The 19385-nt window shown below is 39.6% G+C and overlaps 1 protein-coding gene across 1 annotated transcript; it reads right to left on the bottom strand.

The window, feature by feature from the left end:
- Positions 1-626: 626 nt before the first annotated feature.
- Positions 627-18949, bottom strand: LOC106052502 (uncharacterized). The gene is made up of 7 exons (XM_056014901.1): positions 18688-18949; positions 15147-15283; positions 11888-12152; positions 7077-7352; positions 6005-6163; positions 4486-4515; positions 627-1466 (listed from the first exon to the last, which is right to left on the bottom strand). The coding sequence occupies exons 1-7, from the start codon at positions 18848-18850 to the stop codon at positions 1399-1401; spliced, it is 1098 nt and encodes a 365-aa protein (XP_055870876.1). The 5' UTR covers positions 18851-18949; the 3' UTR covers positions 627-1398.
- Positions 18950-19385: the final 436 nt, after the last annotated feature.

Below are 19385 nucleotides of genomic sequence, written 5' to 3'. Positions count from 1 at the left end.
TCTTATGTGTTGCCTCATTGGTCAATCGCTCTTACGTCCCTGGTAGCACGCCATCCGAAAAAAAACAGACTCATTTAATGAATACTAATACAATAAAAATGCTTGTCTTCTAGTCCCAAGATTAATGCGGCATTTCCCGTGGCTACGCAGGCCCTAGCTGAATGATTCCGTTGTTTATAGGGGAGATATCGCAAATGTTTGTAAAATGTTTGACATGTTTCGGATGTTCCTTCAGAGTTGAAGATAGTTTACTTCCTAGTCCAAACCTCCCGCAGGACGACGGGGGATGGGAGCGGGCAGGGTTTGAACCCTCGACCGTCGATAAATCCGAACGACAGTCCAGCGCGCAAACAGCACGACCAGGCAGCCATCCTATAGGACATAGGACAAGTCTCTATTCATATCGCCTCACGTCGTGCTTTCTGTGCAGCAAAGGCATCTAATAACATCATTTAGATGAATGCTGTCTAGTATAGAATAGAAAGATTACATAGAGTAATATTAAATGTAAAAAAAAAGACATTTATTTGTGGGACCCCTTGAAGTGGGAACCCGGTGGTACTTTCGAATTTCCATTCTAGCTACGCCACTGGTGGAGGGTAAACATTAGTAAGAGAAAAAAAACGTAAATATAATTGTTTTATTTTTTTTTTAAGTTTACATTAAAGAATCAAACGAGGGGACAGCTTTACAGAATTGTCCCTCGATATGTGTTCAGTTAATATACAGTTTATTAGTGGGTCAGTGAATAGCTACTGCTGGTCTAATTGACACTAACATTCATGAGGCTTGCGTTGGGGTCACGAAACTTGGGTGGGTCATGAGGCCTGAGTTGGTGACTGTTGGTCACGAGGCTTATTTTGGGTCATGAGGCTTGGGTTTGCATTGAGGCGCGGGTTGGTCACGAGGCTTATGTTGGTCAGGAGACTTGCGTTGGGTCATGAGGCTTATGTTGGTCACGAGCCTTATGCTGGTAAGGAGAATTGCGTTGGGTCATGAGGCTTGCGTTTGGTCACGAGGCTTGAGTTGGTCAGGAGAGTTGCATGGGGTCATGAGGCTCATGTTGGTCACGAGGCTTGCTTTGGGTCATGAGGCTTATGTTGGTCGGGAGACTTGCGTTGAGTCATGAGGCTTGTGTTGGTCACGAAGCCTGAGTTGTTCATGAGGCCTATTTTGGTCAGGAGACTTGAGTTGGGTCATGAGGCTTAGGTGGGCCATGAGGCTTTAGTGGGTCATGAGGCTTGGGTTGGGTCATGAGGCTTGAGTACGGTCATGAGCTTTTGAGTTGGTCACGCAGCCTGAGTTGATCACTAGGCTTATGTTGGTCAGGAGACTAGCGTTGGGTCATGAGGCTTGGGTTGATCATGAGGCTTCGGTTAGGTCACACGGCTGGGGCATTCATACGACTGCTGTAGTTAAAGATGAGGGTGAGGACAAGCTCAAAGAACTTCTGCTGTCTTCACTAACTGTAAACATAGTGACACACGTAAAACAAAGATGCAGCATTGACGAACTGAGTCTTCACAACATAAAAGTGAAGAGTTGTTTCCCTTTTCCAAAAAAAAAAAAACAACTTTTATTTTCCCTTTACTATTTTATACCGCCTCTTTCAAGCTACTTGCCCACTTGCCCAATGTTGAAGTAGGCTTTTAGGGGGAGGGGCTACATGAAGAAAGTTTTCGCGCACAGTACATAGTTCAAATTGGGATTCGAACCTCTTTGCTGAGGAACCAATCCTGCGTCTACCTGACTGCCAGAAGGAATTCATACTAGCTACTGATGCATCTGCTGTTGCTATTGGGGGATGCTTATCGCAGGAATCACAGGGCATTCTACACCCCGTTATATACGTCAGTAGAAAGTTGTCTACAGCGGAACAACGATACAGCACCGTAGAAAGAGAGTGCTTGGCAGTTGTTTGGGCATTAACCAAGTTGACCTGTTGGGCAGAACATTCGTACTCCGCACAGATCACGCACCCTTACGCTGTTTAAACACACGTAAGTCGGTGAGTTCCAAGGTAACTCAATGGGCCCTGATGCTTCAGGACTTTCAGTTGGAAGTGCAACATATCCCGGGTAAACGAAACGTCGTAGCGGACATTCTGACACGCTTATCATAGTAATTATTATTATTATTATTATAGCTTTTATATAGCGCTACTTTCATGCTTATAGCATGCTCAGAGCGCTTTTGGTCCAATCTCATTTGTGGACCAGTTGGGGGGGGGGTATCTAGGAGTTGGTTTTCCGTGCTGCCTTTAGGCGCTCAGTAAACACAACTCTGCCCGAGTCGGGTGTCGAACCTCGAGCCCCCTTCTAGGTAGCCAAGCCAAGTTCAAGCGTACTTGGCCTCTCGACCACGCTTCTTACAAGCATGTGTTGCTTGATCAAAGACTGTGTGTCTTCAACTAAGACTGTGTGTCTTCAACTTAAGACTGTGTGTCGTCAACTAAGACTGTGTGTCGTCAACTTAAGACTGTGTGTCTTCAACTTAAGACTGTGTGTCTTCAACTTAAGACTGTGTCTCTTCAACTTAAGACTGTGTGTCTTCAACTAAGACTGTGTGTCTTCAACTTAAGACTGTGTGTCTTCAACTTAAGACTGTGTGTCTTCAACTAAGACTGTGTGTCTTCAACTTAAGACTGTGTGTCTTCAACTAAGACTGTGTGTCTTAAACATAGACTATGTGTCTATTACATTGAAGTCTGTGTGACTACCTCGAAGTCTGTGTGAATACGCCAAGATCTGTGTGACTATGTTTAAGTCTGTATGACTACATACACGCCTGTGTGGCATACCCAGAGCCTTTGTGGCCTATCGAATGAACCTTTGTTTTATTGAGATTTAATGTTTTATATTTGTTTTACAATCATGTCATTTAGATATCTTTGTAAACATTGATTATAATTTTAGGAGGGGCGAGATGTCACGGGTGAATGTGTATATGTATCTATTTTTTACAAAAGAGCGAATCACGGGAATTGAGTTAGTCGTCAAAAGTAGAGAGTGCAGTGTGTGTTATGCCGTAAAGTTTATTCAGGTTTCTGTGTATTGATAATTACAGCGGAACCCTCGGGGACACCTAGACGCATCGAGAAGGTAGTTGTCAGAGAGATATAAGTAGATATAGAATAGGAAAGCTGCAACATATTTTGTTTGTGAACTCCTAACTTGGCTTTAGACATGACACATAAACGTATTTCTTTCAATCATTGAAAGAGACGCCAGACTAGAACTTTTATACAAGTCATCAGGATAACTGTAGTTGTAGACAACGCATCAAATGTTAACTATTACATATGCATAATTATGAAAACTGACTAACCTAACCTTATATTAATTATACTATACAACTAGGCTCCAAAACACAGGTCTCTCACAACAATAACAATATCTCATTTTCTACGTTAGGCCCCACTCACACACACACACACTCTTACCCACACTCACCCCCCCCCACAAACACACTCTTACCTTCCCTCACCCACACACACTCTTACTCACCCACACACTCTTACCCACACTCACCCACACACACTCTTACTCACCCACACACACTCTTACCCACACTCACCCCCCACACACACACTTACACATCCACACATACACACACTCTTACCCACAGTCATCCACACACACTCTTACACACCCACACATACACATACTCTTACCCACACTCACCCACACACACACTCTTACCCACACTCACCCCCTACACACACTTAACCACACTAACCCCACACACACTCTTACCCGCACACACACTCTTACCCACACTCAGCCACACAATGTTAGAAGGTTAAAGATTTAAGCAAGACGTAATGGAGAGAGGCCTCGCTTGTCAAAGCTGAAACTAACTCGAGAGGCCTCGCTTGTCAAAGCTGAAACTAACTCGAGAGGCCTCGCTTGTCAAAGCTGAAACTAACTCGAGAGGCCTCGCTTGTCAAAGTTGAAACAAACTCAAGAGACCCTGCTTGTCACAGCTGAAACTAACTCGAGAGGCCTCGCTTGTCACAGCTGAAACTAACTCGAGAGGCCTCGCTTGTCAAAGTTGAAACAAACTCAAGAGACCCTGCTTGTCACAGCTGAAACTAACTCGAGAGGCCCTGCACGTCACAGCTGAAACATGCTCGTCTCCTCTAATTAGGTTTTCCAGCTATAGAAATTATGTCCTGTAGTTATTTCCCTTTCATATATTTAATCTTTTGTGTAGAAAGTGGAAGCTTCAACAAAGCTAATTTGTAAATAAACTTCCTGTTAGCACTTCTCTTGTGTCCATGACGCTAAAACCACATGACTTTTCCCTTGCCTACTAGACTCAGATTGCATACTAGATTGAGATTGCAGTGGCCACGCAGACCTGAGCTGTGACTAACATGGTTTGCCACATCGAACATAGACAAAAAAAAAAACAACAACTATTTTTACATTGTTTGATTTAAAATTACAAACATATTTGTGTTAATGTATCAAAGGTACTTACAATATGAACTGTAGACCAGGTAACCTATGACTGAAAGATAGAATACGCGAGACAGTGTCAGAAACTGCAGGTGTTGCTATTAAACAAATACGAAAAATAGGAAAATGTAACTTTGCCTTTCTAAAATGGATGAAGGAAGCCATCGTGGGTTTAATCCGCGGAAGTAAAGTGAGGCAGGATACCTTTTTTTGCAACCACCTGTTCAGAGCCCGCAGATTTTTATGACTTGACCCTTCACTAGCCTTCAGGGCGGCGGCTGATCAGTTCAGCATATGCTGTAGACCCTGACGAGCGTGCAAGAACTATGCTAGTCAGAGCTCAGCATTTTCCCCAAACCCCCCCCTCCAGCAGAGCAGCAGCGCTCTGTACAAGGAGAACGCGAGAGTCTTCCAGGAGGTTCCAGCCACGTTAGCCTTTTTCGGAACACCCCGAGAGCAAGAGGGTGAACTTACCAGAGGACACCACAAGGAGGCCGGCGTGCACTGTCCCCCGATGAAGAACTAAAAGCTTAATTAGAAGTTTTAACAAAGGTGTATTTTATACTAGTGATGTATGGTCAATCGATTCATCCCCCCCTCCCCCAATATTTCTTTAAAATAAAATACATTTAACCCTAATTGATCTAGCTCAACATTAAGAGATTGATTTAACCCTTAAAGTGCTGAGCTTTTTTACTATGAGTATACAAAAACATGGATTTACAATGATAGTGTTTAGAGGCTAAAGTACCACACGCGTCTAAAGGGTTAAGTAAGTATGTCTTTTTTTAGCTCTACACTCTGATCCATGACGAAATAGGCACTGGAGGAATTGAATGGGTTAAAGATGTTGAGGCCAAAGTTTCGAATATTTCTGTAGTAAGAACTGCTTAACATTTACGAGAGAACAGGGGGGGGGGGAATTGTAATCGAAAGACCGACCGTACAGCAATAAATCTAGATCGTAAGACCGTAAAGATAAACCTAGATCTTAATCACCCTAGATACATAGATAAACCTAGATTTCAAGACTGTACAGTGATAAAACCTAGAACTTAAGTTTGTACATTAATAAACCTAGATGTTAAGACCGTACTGAGATAAGCCTAAATTTGGAGACTGTACAGATAAACCTAGATTTTGAGACTTGATAAACCGGGATCTTAAAACCGGGCTTGCAATTATTAACCATGATTCTAGTGCCGAACTTAAATGGATTAAATAGGATATTAACTCTTTATCTGCGTAATTATTTTTCCACGTTTTGATAGAATATGTAATTTTTTTTACATGTGTACCTTCTACCCTGTTATCTGTAAACTTCAGTTACATTTCTGTTTGTTCTCAGAAGACGTTACTTTTGTTATAGAATTATTGTTGAATGCATGCACTTTTTATATAACACAAATTAAAGTTTATAAAACCAGAATTTAATTTAATAAGGCCCAACAACAACGGTATCGATAAATAGGAGGTAGAGAGAGAGAGAGAGAGAGAGAGAGAGATAAGAATGGGCAAGAATTTTAATATTCAAATCTTACCTGAGAGAACGCCCACACCCAGGATGGACCCGCCCACTATGAAGAACATTTTTCTGGAAAAAAAAGGTTTCTCACTTTGATCTGTATAGCCGCTTTTTTTATTTAAATCTGTTATATTTGATATCATTCGGTTCTCCTGATTGGTCGGCAACACTATACCTGTTGGACATTACAAATAGAACAATATTTACAAAGACAACGGACAACAACAAAGAAACGCGCAAGATTTCTTGAAACACTGTCAGTTTCAGAAGAACACAGAGGCTCACAGATGTGTAATGCAGCTATTTAGTTTTGTGTGGTCTGTCTGTCCGTCGTGACGTTTAAATATATAAAACAGAAAAGATATAGAAAAAATTCGATTGTATGATAATTGGCAGTTTTACAGAGTTGTGTTACCCTAATAGCTTGCTTACCAAACACAAGACTCCTTTGTGGACTTTTAGGGGGAAATATATCTGAGTTTTTAATGAAAACTCAAACTCTCTTTTAACCTTATTTTCGAAGCTAGGAAGTTAATCGCCTTTATGTGGAGGCAGCACCAGGAAGGTAACGCTGAGAGTGACCTCCCTTTTGTCTTCTCTTCATGTACGTTGATTTGTTAATACACCAACGAGCATAAGAAAGGATGAATAGTGTGGAATGGAAGAACTAACCAAGAATTGGAAAAACTTACCATGGATTGGAAGAACTAACCATGGAATTGAAGAACCTACCATGAATTGGAAGAACTTACCATTAATTGGAAGAGCTTACCATGAATTGGCAGAAATGGAAGAACTTACTATGAATTGGAAGAACTAACCATGAATATGAAAAACTTACCATGAATTTGAAGAACTAACCATGAATTGGGAAAATTGGAAGAATTAGAAGAACTTACCATGAATTGGAAGAACTTACCATGAATATGAAGAGCTAACAATGAATTTGAAAAACTTACCATGAATTTGAAGAACTAACCCTGAATTGGAAGAATTGGAAGAACTTACCATGAATTGGAAGAACTTACCATGAATTGGAAGGACTTACCATGAATTGGAAGGACTTACCATGAATTGGAAGAAATTACCTTCAATATGACAGACATATTTTTTGCTTTTCTGACACCTGCTATCCGTGTAATGTATACTCAGATTCCAATATCCCTGGGCTAACGTCTCGCCTATCTTTGCACACGGACCATGCGTCGTACTATTTTTTCCGTTGAGCTCCAGGTCAATTTTAGGGTCGACCAGGTTCTTGGCACAGAAAGTGAACGTGTGAAACGTGCCAGCTGCGTATTTTTTGGAGCAGTTCAGCAGGTCAGCCAAAACGTTGTCCACTTCTAAGTAAACTATAGGTGCAGCTGAGAAGCACAGAGCAAAGACACCAGCTAGTAAGAGAATTTTTTTTTAGTCATTCCTGCAATAAATAAACAAACTAAGGGATAGGTCAAGGTGAAGGTGACACCAAAATCTGATGCTCTGTCGAAAGGAAAACTGCCGCCAAATAGGATGTAAAAAGTGACGTATTCCCTTTCAGACCTTGCGATCTATAGGGCAGATGATGTAAAAGCCATCTGTTTGTGTGGATCACGGTTAACAAGGGTGTCATGTGGCAAGCACAACGGCCGATCAGCTTTACTTCTCCCCAACAAATGTCAGGTACCCATCAGAGCTGGGTGGACTCAGAGTCGCCCAAAGATCCCGAAATTAAAAATCTCAGTCTTCACCAGGATTTGAACCCCCCCCCCCCCCCCGGTTCAAAAGCCAAGCGCTTTACTGCTCAGCCACCGCGCCTCCCAAATAAGATGAAGCCTTTGGTAAATTTCTTCCAGTATATTTTTCTTACTTTCTTTCAGATTTCAACGATATGAATCTATAATAAAAATGTTTTACACAGGAACTGTAGTGTAGCATAGGAAATCACTACAAAAGTATCAGAGGAGTTATCTTATAGATAACTGTGACAAGTCAAAAGCTTGCTGTCAGAGTCACTCAATTTTATCACAGCGTTAATTATATTTTATCATTATTTATTTATCTTATTTTAATTATTTCCCCGTCCTATCTCCAATTTCATCACCCGCCCCACCTTTTCCTCTTTAGGCTAGTCTTAGTCCACCAACTTGGAGATAGCTAGGCCGCGTCCTTTCACTTATCTCCCTTTGATCGCGGAAAGATAAACACACAGTCTCTTTGGTCTTACCAGCCTGATGTTTGACGGTCGCAGTTGACACCACCTTGGGTGGAATGCAAGTCAATCTTTCTTCCCCCCCCCCACGTCTCTCTTTGATCAAAGAAATTACTCGGGTCAACACGCCTCGTGACACTCCAAGGTGCGACTCTTGTCGGATTAACCCACGTGAGAGATAATCTTTGGTCAATCCCATTTCCTGTTCCCGCCCAGATTTTCCAGGCCTTTATAAGGTAGATTAAATCAAGCCAGACCCTCTCATTTCTCATTCTAGCTGAGCAATCGAGTCTGGACTATTTCATTTATTCTTACTCTTAGAGAAATACCTGGTGGTAAGCCGAACTTAATCACAAGTTCCATCTTAATTACTTTTGTGTATATTTCTCACTGGATAATATCATGTGTATTTCGCTTATTTCATTTATATTTAATTAGTGCACTGTGTATTTCTCACTGGCGTAAGTAGAAAACATAAACATGACATATGTGTATATTTATGTATTGCATTAATCTATTAATGCTACGTTGCTCAATTGATCATTGATGCACCCATGTATATATTGGTACATCTTATCTTATTCCCTTTATCCCGGCTGACCGCCGTGATAATTTTACTAGCGTACTGATACTGCACTTAGAAAAGAGATATGAATTATCTCCCCTTTAGTCATTCTACTTTGACGAGTGTTGCGCCCCTTGAACGGACACTCTCCTTTCAAGCGCACTCCATTGTTCTCGGCCAACGGCCATGTGTAAACAAACCGTCATGGTCGCTGACCACTGCCCAGTCCGCCCCCCTCCCCTTTTCTCTTCCCAACTTGAGTTGTGTTGTTTCATTGAGATTATTTTTTTTCTCCATTTTGTTACATTTTTATATTGCTACTATCAGACATCTATTTTTCCATACCCCATTTGTCATCATCTCCCCCATTGTGCTCTAAAGCAATTTCACCAATCTGACAAATGCACCTCAGTCGAGGGCGTCGATAAGAACATCCCGGGCTCACATAGGTCTCACCACCCACATGAGGAGGCACAAAACCCTCAGTGTAAAGCCCTTAGTCCACTGGATGACCAAAGTGGTCATCGTCGAACCACGATGGAACGAACTAGACATGCGTTCATCTTGTGCATTTAAAACAAACTCTGCAAAGCAGTATCGTCTTGTTTTGACGACGAGTTCCCCCACGCCATATGTCTTCCTATCGCTTCAATCTCCACTGAATTTTACAGCTTTCAAAACGTCCACTGGAAACAAGCAATATATAAAACATGCTTATAAAACAAAAAACAGAGCTTATCTAAAGGTAGGTTACTGTCGTATATCTCAATACTGCATTAATATGCTCCTTTTTTAAAACTATATACGACAAATTAGTTATTGACCACTAATTGACTAAATTATTGGTTAATATTTTGATCTATTTATGTATTTTCATCGCCTATGAATAATTAGGCGAAATTTTCAACTTGGATCCGAGAATGGAAAGCGGGACGAAAAACGTCGAAAGTCGTAATAAGGGGATAACCTCTCATAAACAACCACATCTCTCAATATCTAGCATTTCTTTCCCTTGTTCAATACCCAAATAAAAAATTAATAACCAATAATTAGTTAACTAATTGGTTACTTTTTGAATTGTTTCATCTTTTGTTTAGTACAACGAATACATATATAAAGTTTCAACTTGATAAGAGAATGAGTGATGGAGAAATAACTGAACAAAATTGTACCTGACCAACAGACAATGGGTTGATATAAGCTTTGTAATAAAAATATGTTTAACTCCTTGTCTCCGTAATTATTTTTCCACATTTTAAAGGAATACTTTTTTTTTTGCGCATTACTATTTCACTCCCCTGTTATGATTGGGCTTCAATAGCTTTATTGTTTGTAATCAGAAAATGTTGTATTTGGTATAGAATTAAAGGGAAACGCATGCATTTTTTATACGATGGTATTGTCGATTAGGAGAGAAAGAGTTAAATAAGGCGCAGATGACGGTGATAACTGTCTAGTGTGAAACTCTCCAATAGTGTTGCGATAAAAAATGTCCCACAATTCCTAGTAGTAGATTTTCTCGTCTGCTGACCTAGTTAACATTTCGTCACCTTCATTTCTGTTCTACGTGAAATGGACTGCGGCGCAGAACGGAATACCACTAGATGTTAATACACATATACATCAATGAACAAAACGAGAAAGTGAATGTTACATTCTGTTACAATAATAATAATAATAATAATAATTATTATTATTATTATTATTATTATTGTGTATGAAGCTATTTTTTAAAAATAAGACCACAACCCCAAGCCCAGAGGCGTAGCTAAGGTGGGGGGGGGGGGAATCGAAAGATTATTTTTACAGTCAATGTTAAATATTACACAGCCACCAAAGCGATCAAACCACTCGGGCCCCAAATGATGGCGAATTCCTAAAAACTACAGAAAAATCCTTTTTTTCCCCCAAAAAACAGAATGAGATATTAACAAGGTTACAAAGACAGTTTGTGTGAAACACAAACTCAAAATCGGCCCCTAAGTGGTCCACCTAGAGTCTTCACCAGGATTCGAACACGAGACTTTCAGTTCCAAGTGTTTTACCCCTCAGCCACAGCATCTCCATATATATACATTTTTAACCTTATCTATACATTCAAAATTAATAACATGTAATAAAGAGAAACTAAAAAAGATTTATTCATCTAACAAAATTAGATAAATTGGCAACACGATAAAACAACTTCTTCACCTACTGTACAGATAACGTAATCATCTTCTTTTTGAAGTAACGTCTAAGATAAGATGACAACAAGACATTCCCCTCGCAAATAAAAATTAATATCTCCATTGTCTTTTGTCATACTAAGTAAACGTAGATCTAGCTAGATCTAGACCTAGTTTTAGATCTAAATTTAGATTTAGTAGATTCATGATGTAAGTCTAAGCCTAGATCTAGAAATAGATATAAGTCTCTATATGTCTAGATCTAGAAATAGATCTAAGTCTCTAAGTCTAGTCCTAAGTCTATATCTAGACATAATCTTGATATAGAATCTACTATTTCTAGACTAGAACTCTTATTATAAAGATATGTTGATCTGGGCTCTATTTAGTCTTACTTAGACTGTCAAGTGTAGGGACCTATAACGACGATATGTCAAAACTGCGCGCTTTAAAGTAGTTCGTTTTTTTTAAACTTATAACTAAAACGAAGTTCGTATCAAAATTCATTTTTAAAAATAAAATTTGAATCAGTATTCTATTCAATGAGTTATTTAATAAATGGAAAATACATTTTATAATGATCCATTGACACTTTTACCATTGTGACCTTAGATGCAAATGTATTGTACCAATGTGCGAATCTATGAATGAAGCTTGATTTATTTTGAAGAAGCTTGTGAACTTTTTAATAAGATCTCCTTCCCCTGAAAATTTTCATTGAAAAGTGGTGTAATTGTTTTAAAAATCTGCTTGCATATATAATTTAAAAAATTAGATTGTTCACTTTTGGAAAAGAAAAAAAATAGCCGTTGCATCAGAACTTTGAATGATCTAAAATATCATGATGTCCGATTTTCATTTTCTCTTCTAGTTTCTGAGATTTAAACGGGACGGACGGACAGACGGACAGACAGGCTACACAAAACTAAAAGAGCAGTAATTTTTGCATAAAATAGATAATAAAGCTTTGCTTACGTAATATTTTGACATCCTTTTTTGTAGGTCCGACTATATTTGAAACTGACTTAAAGTTTTTCGGAGATATCAACTCGTTGATAATGATTTCTAGACTTACTAAGGTCAGTGTCTTGTCGTCAAGAGGCCTCGTTATTTCCTCAGAGATCTCGCTCGTCAAGAAGAAAAGGTGCTGATGGTTTTTATCAGCATTGCAATCACAGCGGTAGTCCTTGTACTTTTCTTCTACCTCGCATTTACCACTGAACACATGGAACTTACAGAGCTGCAGGAAGCAAAGGGTTAATAACATCTAACTCTGCATCACAGAAATACATAAATATGTGTAAAAAAAATAGATGCCGGTACTCAGTGATTGATTGCCTAACTTTCAACTACTACTAAATTAATAATATACGTTAAAATACAAGAAAAGTAATATTCTTTTCCCCGCACTCAAAAAGGTGCTGCGGTACGGTGTATATATTGTTATATATATATATATATCGGCTTCTGAACCTGTGGTCCTGGGTTCGAATCTGTGGTCAAGGCTGTGATTTTAAATTTCGAGATTTCCATGGGCGCTCCTGATTTCATCCAATCCTAATGGGTGCCTGATTTAAGTTGGGAATGTAAAGGCGGTCGGTCGTTGTGCTGGCCACACGACACCCTGCTCGTTAACGGTTGGCCAAAGAAACAGATGACATTAACATCATCAACACTATAGATCCGAAGCATATTTTGTATGCAAATAAATGCCCCCCAAAAATCCTCACAGTATGACGAATAGCCATCGGGGCTTTAAAAGTGGCACCAACATTGGAGATGAAAAGCTGACTAGTGTCAGTGGGTCTGTGATCTAAACTTAGAGGACGATGCACAAAATTGTAATGAACATTAATTTATTAACTCTTTCTCTCCGTAATTATTTACCACATTCTGGTAGAATCAACGCTGGTATCGTCAGTTAGGAGAAAAACTGTTAAAACTCTTCAAGGATTGCGAAGATTTCTTTCTCTCTACTTTGAAAAAGTTTAACGGTCAAACCAGAGTTCTTCCCGTGTGGCCAACAAGCAAGTCAATCTTTCCCCAACGGTAGACTCCAAATGTAAAATTTTAGGGAAAATCTTTAGAGCCGTTTGTTAAGAGATTTCACATACGTTTCTATGAATGTTTTAAGTTGAATAGAGGTATTGTAATAGTAATTCCCTTAAATAAAAAGTCTATCTTCCCAGGTTTATCCCCGGTCATTTCCTCCTTGGTCACTTCTTCCACGGTCACTTCATCCCTTGCCATTTCATCCTTGGTCACTTCATCCCCGGTCATTTCATTCTTGGTCACTTCATCTCCGGTTACTTCATCCCTTGCCATTTCATCCTTGGTTACTTCATCCCCGGCCATTTCATCCTTGGTCACTCCAAGCCCGGTCACTTCATCCTTGGTCACTTCATCCCCCCGTCACTTCATCCATGGTCACTTCATCCCCGGTCACTACATCCCTTCCCATTTCATCCTTGGTCACTTCATCCCCGGTCACCACATCCCTCGCCATTTCATCCTTGGTCACTTCATCCCCGGTCACTTCATCCCTTGCCATTTCATTCTTGTTCACTTCATCCCCGGTCACTTCATCCCTTGCCATTTCATCCTTGGTCACTTCATCCCTTGCCATTTAATCCTTGGTCACTTCATCCCTTGCCATTTTATCCTTGGTCACTTCATCTCTTGCCATTTCATCCTTTGTCACTTCATCCCTTGCCATTTCATCCTTGGTCACTTCATCCCTTGCCATTTCATGCTTGGTCACTTCATCCCTTACCATTTCATCCTTGGTCACTTCATCTCTTGCCATTTCATCCTTGGTCACTTCATCCCTTGCCATTTCATCCTTGGTCACTTCATCCATTGCCATTTCATCCTTGGTCACTTCATCCCCGGTCATTTCATCCTTGGTCACTTCATCCCCGGTCACTTCATCCTGTCACAGTCTTAGTTGACATTGCATGATCTAAAGTTCACGTCATGTTAAGAGTTTAAAAGACACGTGGAATTCCTGATGTAGAAAACAGGAAGTAGAATGAATTAAGTTAGACTTAGAGGTCAGTCAGTCAAGTAAAGCAGACAAGTGAAGTCAAGTTAGAAGTCAAGTGTTATTCTTTGGACCGTGTGGTCAAGTAATATTTTAGTCCGGGATGGACAGTAGCGACTTAGAAAAGTCTGTAGTAATTTCAGTTAGAAAGTAACTTATGGGCAGTTGTTGCCAGTAGTCTTTTGAGACGTGTATTAGTTAATCTATATTTCTACACAGTGTTGCCCGCTGAGATGCGGACTTGATTTGTTGTTAACGTATTGGATACTTTTGATACCGCTGTTATGCGGATAGGATTGTTCATTATTTCTTGACTTGTAGCACTAACAAGGAGTGCATTATTATTGTTATTATTATAGTAAAATAAACTTCATGTTGTCTGCTGAACCGACTTGAGTCAGTCGTATAGTGTTTGTCTTGTCACGTGTCTAGAGTACTTCAGGAAGCAAGAACCCAGTATTACACCATTCAACCTGTCATTGACACATCCCCTGCCATTTCATCCTAGGTCCATTCATCCCCGGTTATTTCATCCTTGGTCACTTCATCCGTTTCCATTTCATATTTGGTCACTTCATCCCCGTCACTTCATCCCTTGCCATTTCATCCTTGGTCACTTCATCCCCGGTCACTTCATCCCTTGCCATTTCATCCTTGGTCACTTCATCCCTGGTCACTTCATCCCCGGTTATTTCATCCTTGGTCATTTCATCCTTGGTCACTTCATCCCTTGCCATTTCATCCTTGGTCACTTCATCCCTGGTCACTACATCCCCGGTTATTTCATCCTTGGTCATTTCATCCTTGGTCACTTCATCCCGGGTCACTTCATTCCTTGCCATTTCATCCTTGGTCACTTCACCCCCGGTCACTTTATCCCTTGCCATTTCATCCTTGGTCACTTCATTCCCGGTCATTTCATCCTTGGTCACTTCATCCCCGGCCATTTCATCCTTGGTCACTTCATCCCCGGTCCCTTTTAAATCCCCAATTAAATATTTGTATCGTAGTCATTGTGAAATGATTTCATGGAATATATTTTACATGATGAGTAACTGTAAGTCTACTATATTAATGATAATAATCATAGTATGTTACAAGACTTACCACAATGTTACCACAACTTACCACTATGTTACCACAACTTATCACAATTTTAGCACAACTTACCACATTGTTACCACAACTTACCGCAATGTTGGCGTCAGCTGAAGATCGAATCAAAGTGAAGTATTCATTGAAGTTCGGAAATATAGACACTCGTACATTAACCTCGTCCTCGCCTACTATTGGACTAAGTTCACAATGCTTTGTGAATGTAATAGAAGCTAAATAACAGGAAGTAAAACATTGAAAATATTTTTTAAAACAGTGTTACAAAGACAGTTTGTGTGGAAACACAAACTCAAAATCGGCCCCCGAAGTGGTCCACCCAGGAAGGTAAAAAGGCAGGTTTCAATATTTTCAGAAAGAACATCAGAATGAAATTCTATCAAAGACAAATGACAGAAAAGAATAGAGAAAGAAGGTTGACGGATCTTGTGTGGTGCCCCCAGCTGTCCAGCAGACCAAAGGATAGGTGAAAGTGAATGTGAAGTTAAATGTGAACCTGGCCTAACTGATGTCTTATAAAGAATATATAATTGATCTAATTGTTTTGTAAAGGGTCAATCTCTTATTCAAATCCGCAAGAAAAAAACATGTTAGTAAAAAAAAATTGTTAGGTGTACTGCTACTGCATGTAACTGCTGCAGTACCCGCGATAATAAGAAAAATACTTATTAATAGTTGTTTTAAATTAGGTCAAACGTATATGCATACTAAATAGACTTTTTTTTTCTTTAAAAAAGGAAACATTTTTTGTTGTGTAAATTTGTAGTTAATGTGATAGGACTTACTTAACTTAGCAATACAAATGTAAAAAAAAAATATTATTTTTGAACAATCTATAACCATTTGACGGACGGACGGACGGACGGACATTCCACACAAAACTAATAGCGTCTTTTCTTTTTTCGGGGGCGCTAAAAACATTGGAACATTTGTTACCCCGCCCCTCTCCTCTTCTTCCCGAGAAAGAATCCTGGCTAAGCGAATGTATCTCGTACACTTTATACTATTCCAATGACAAAGCCTTAAAATCTCTAAATAAAACACGACGTATGTTAATTTATTAAATTCGTATCTTCTTATCTTAAACTAGTCGACCGGCGGCGTAGCATACGCCGCTATTTTGCAGGGCCGGCCTTAGGTGCCCGCTGTGGGCTCCGCACTTATGCGACCGCAGTGGGCCCCGCACTTTCATAAGAGCCGCGCTAACTGTAGGTGTAAATTATTAAATTAAACCATTTTATAACTTATAACAGATTTCCCGCGGCCGCCTGATTCGATTTAGCGGGAGCTCCTAGAAATCTCCTGAAATTGAAAATATATGAAAAGTCATGGAAATCTCCGGAAATTATTACAAATCTTTTGAAAACTCATATAAATCTCATGAAATATATACACAAAAATGGTCCTTTTGGAGTGTCATTCAATGTGGAAAACGGCAATCCTACGCACGATTAAAAAAAAAAAACGGCATTATCGCGTAATTGTGGAATCTGGTGAAAGAAGCTTCTCGCGCTCAAACTAACGAAGAATTACTTGAGGTCAACAATTCACGTAGATAGATTGAAGCATTTGGTAATTCTTGCTATTAAGCGTGATCTATGTAGGAAACTGAATTATTATGATATACTGTATGACTTCGCTACACCCAATGCTCGTAAAGTAGTTCTGTAAGTAGTAAAGATGAATAAAATGCAAAGACCAATTTATTTTCTAATACAAACTCTTAAATTTCACTTATTATCCGTATCCCTACCCACACTTGGCCACGCGAAATCCGTTTCGCATAGGTCCCCACAACGGTTGAGTTCGACCCTGCTTTTGAGTGAAGGGTGAATACAGAGTAGATTACTTGTTCTCTCTGCCCCCCCCCCCCTCTCTTTTTTCGCCGCTACGTGAGGTAGAAATAAAAAAAGAGTGATCTTTCTTGGTCACAACTGTCCGGCCTTGCTATTTAGTGACGAGTGAATACTAACTAATAATAATGATAATGATGATAAAGATAATATTGATAATAAAAATAATTGATAATAATGCTAATTATAATAATTGATACTGATGATAATAAAGCTAATAATAATAATTGATACTGATGATAATAATGCTAATAATAATAATAATAATAATAATAATAATAATCATTGACAAAAATGATAATAATAATAATAATAATAATGACAATAATAGAATATTTCAATCGTTGATATTTACTGTTAATTAGCAATTGATATAGCCGTACCACTATCCCATAGTGTAAGAGTGGATGGAATTGGAAAAAAACAATGAAAATCTGAGAACTTGAGCTCAGAGATAAAGGGACTATAGAAGCCCCGTCTTTAATTACAAAAAACCCTGTTGTTAATACAACCGAGGGAATAATGACAACTGACGTCCCCGACACAATCGAAGCCCTAGTACTCTCTAAATCCTGCGGTTCTCAACCTTTTAAGCTTGGCGACTCCTTTTTACAACCTCCCACTCTGCCGCGACCCCCCCCCCCCCGACACACACATACAGCAATAGAAGAGTGGACAATAACAATCCATATTTTGATGGTCTTAGGCGCCCCCTGGCAAATGGTCAATCGACCCCCCAAGGGGGGTCGCGACCCCCAGAGGTTGAGAACCCCTGCTCTAAATGGATCCTTATTCTCTTTCCTCCTATCTTGAGCGACGAAAAAGCCGACGGACCTAAAAACGAATGAATATGCTGGATAAAACTAGCAAACTTTAGCTTCATAACCGATGACTTTACAAGAAGACCGCCCTTTGAAAGGAAAACATTAGTTAAGACGTAATCAGTAATGATTAAATAATTAAAATATGCAAAATTACATGGGCTAGTTAAAGCTGTTTCCCATGCATTTAAATGTTGTAAAGTAAAGTAAATCCCCCCCACCACCCCATCCTTTACATCTTGCGATCTATGGGGCAGATGATGTAAAGCTCATCTGTTTCTGTGGCTCGGTGTTAACGAGGGGGGGGGGGGGTCATGTGGCCTGCACAACGACCAACCGCCTTTACTTTTCCCCCAACTAATGTCAACAAATTAATGTATTAGACACATCTTTGAGATCGAAGCTAGGATTACGCAGCAGCTTGAAATACTACTGTCCTACGAAGCTGTTTCAAATACTATTGTCCTACGAAGCTGTTTGAAATACTACTTTCCTACAAAGCTGCTTGAAATACTACTCTCCTACGAAGCAGTTTGAAATACTACTCTCCTACGAAGCTGTTTGAAATACTACGTTCCTGTTAAGTGGCTTGAAATACTACTGTCCTACGAAGTGGTTTGAAAAACTACTGTCCTGCGAAGTAGCTTGAAATACTACTGCTTTACGAAGCTGCTTGAAATACTACTGCTTTACGAAGCTGCTTGAAATACTACTGCTTTACGAAGCTGCTTGAAATACTACTGCTTTACGAAGCTGCTTGAAATACTACTGCTTTACGAAGCTGCTTGAAATACTACTGCTTTACGAAGCTGCTTGAAAACTACATTCCTACAAAGCTGTTTGAAATAATGTTGTCCTACTAAGCTCCTTGAAATATCACTGTCCTACTTTACCATCAGACTGGAAGACATGATTTACTATTACTATTATACTAATTAAATTTACCTTGAAAGTTTTCAAATGCAAATGAGACCTGTTGGAGGATTACGTATATAAGTAAAACCGATACATCCTGAGAAAAGTGCTTCATGGCAAGTGAGTTGATTTGCATGCAGAGCGCCCAGTACAGCGAAGATAGGACCTGGTGGCATTGTCGGAAAGCGAACATAGCGGAAAATACTTTTGCAAAAATTATACCGATACTATTTTAAAACCAAACCTTCAAGGTATGAGCATGCAGCATGTAAAGAGAAAGTGTTGAGGATTAGTTGACCCGGTAGTGTAAGCAGCTTTCAGGGAAGGTGTCGCACGATTTGAAGACATAGCATCACACTGCTGGTGCGTATAGTCTTTTTTGTATGGGCGATTTTCATAAATGGAGTCATAGGTGTATCTGGTGTGCAAAATTACCAAAATATGGACGTCTTGATAAGCTAAAAAAGTATATACATTTGACTCTTGATAAAACATCGGAATGAGGACTTGGGACATCAGGACATAATTATTGATAGAAATAAATCTAGAATTTTTCTGACATATAAGCTAAGGGAGAGTGCTGAGTTTCATATGACTTCACATACTCACATACCCAGTTTTGACTGGCATATTTGTCCACATCTGATGTAGAAAAAGTTCTCCGCGGTGAAAGGGGCGGGGGGGAGGTGTATTTAAGTTTCTTTTTCGTTTTCTGACAATTGGGTTTT

Source organism: Biomphalaria glabrata, chromosome 17 (genome assembly GCF_947242115.1).
Source record: "Biomphalaria glabrata chromosome 17, xgBioGlab47.1, whole genome shotgun sequence".
Classification (NCBI taxonomy): Eukaryota; Metazoa; Mollusca; class Gastropoda; family Planorbidae; genus Biomphalaria; species Biomphalaria glabrata.
Note: the sequence above shows the minus strand (reverse complement) of the source record. Positions and strands in the feature narration are given on the sequence as shown.

Bases quoted from the DNA above. Each gene is read 5' to 3' on its own strand.
- LOC106052502 (XM_056014901.1), bottom strand. From the start codon at position 18,850: ATGTTCGCTTTCCGACAATGCCACCAGGTCCTATCTTCGCTGTACTGG. The intron at 7,353-11,887 runs GTAAGCAAAGCT...TGTGCTTCTCAG, and splicing joins AAAGGATGTCAAAATATTAC to CTGCACCTATAGTTTACTTA. The intron at 6,164-7,076 runs GTAATTTCTTCC...AATGTCCAACAG, and splicing joins ATATGTCTGTCATATTGAAG to GTATAGTGTTGCCGACCAAT.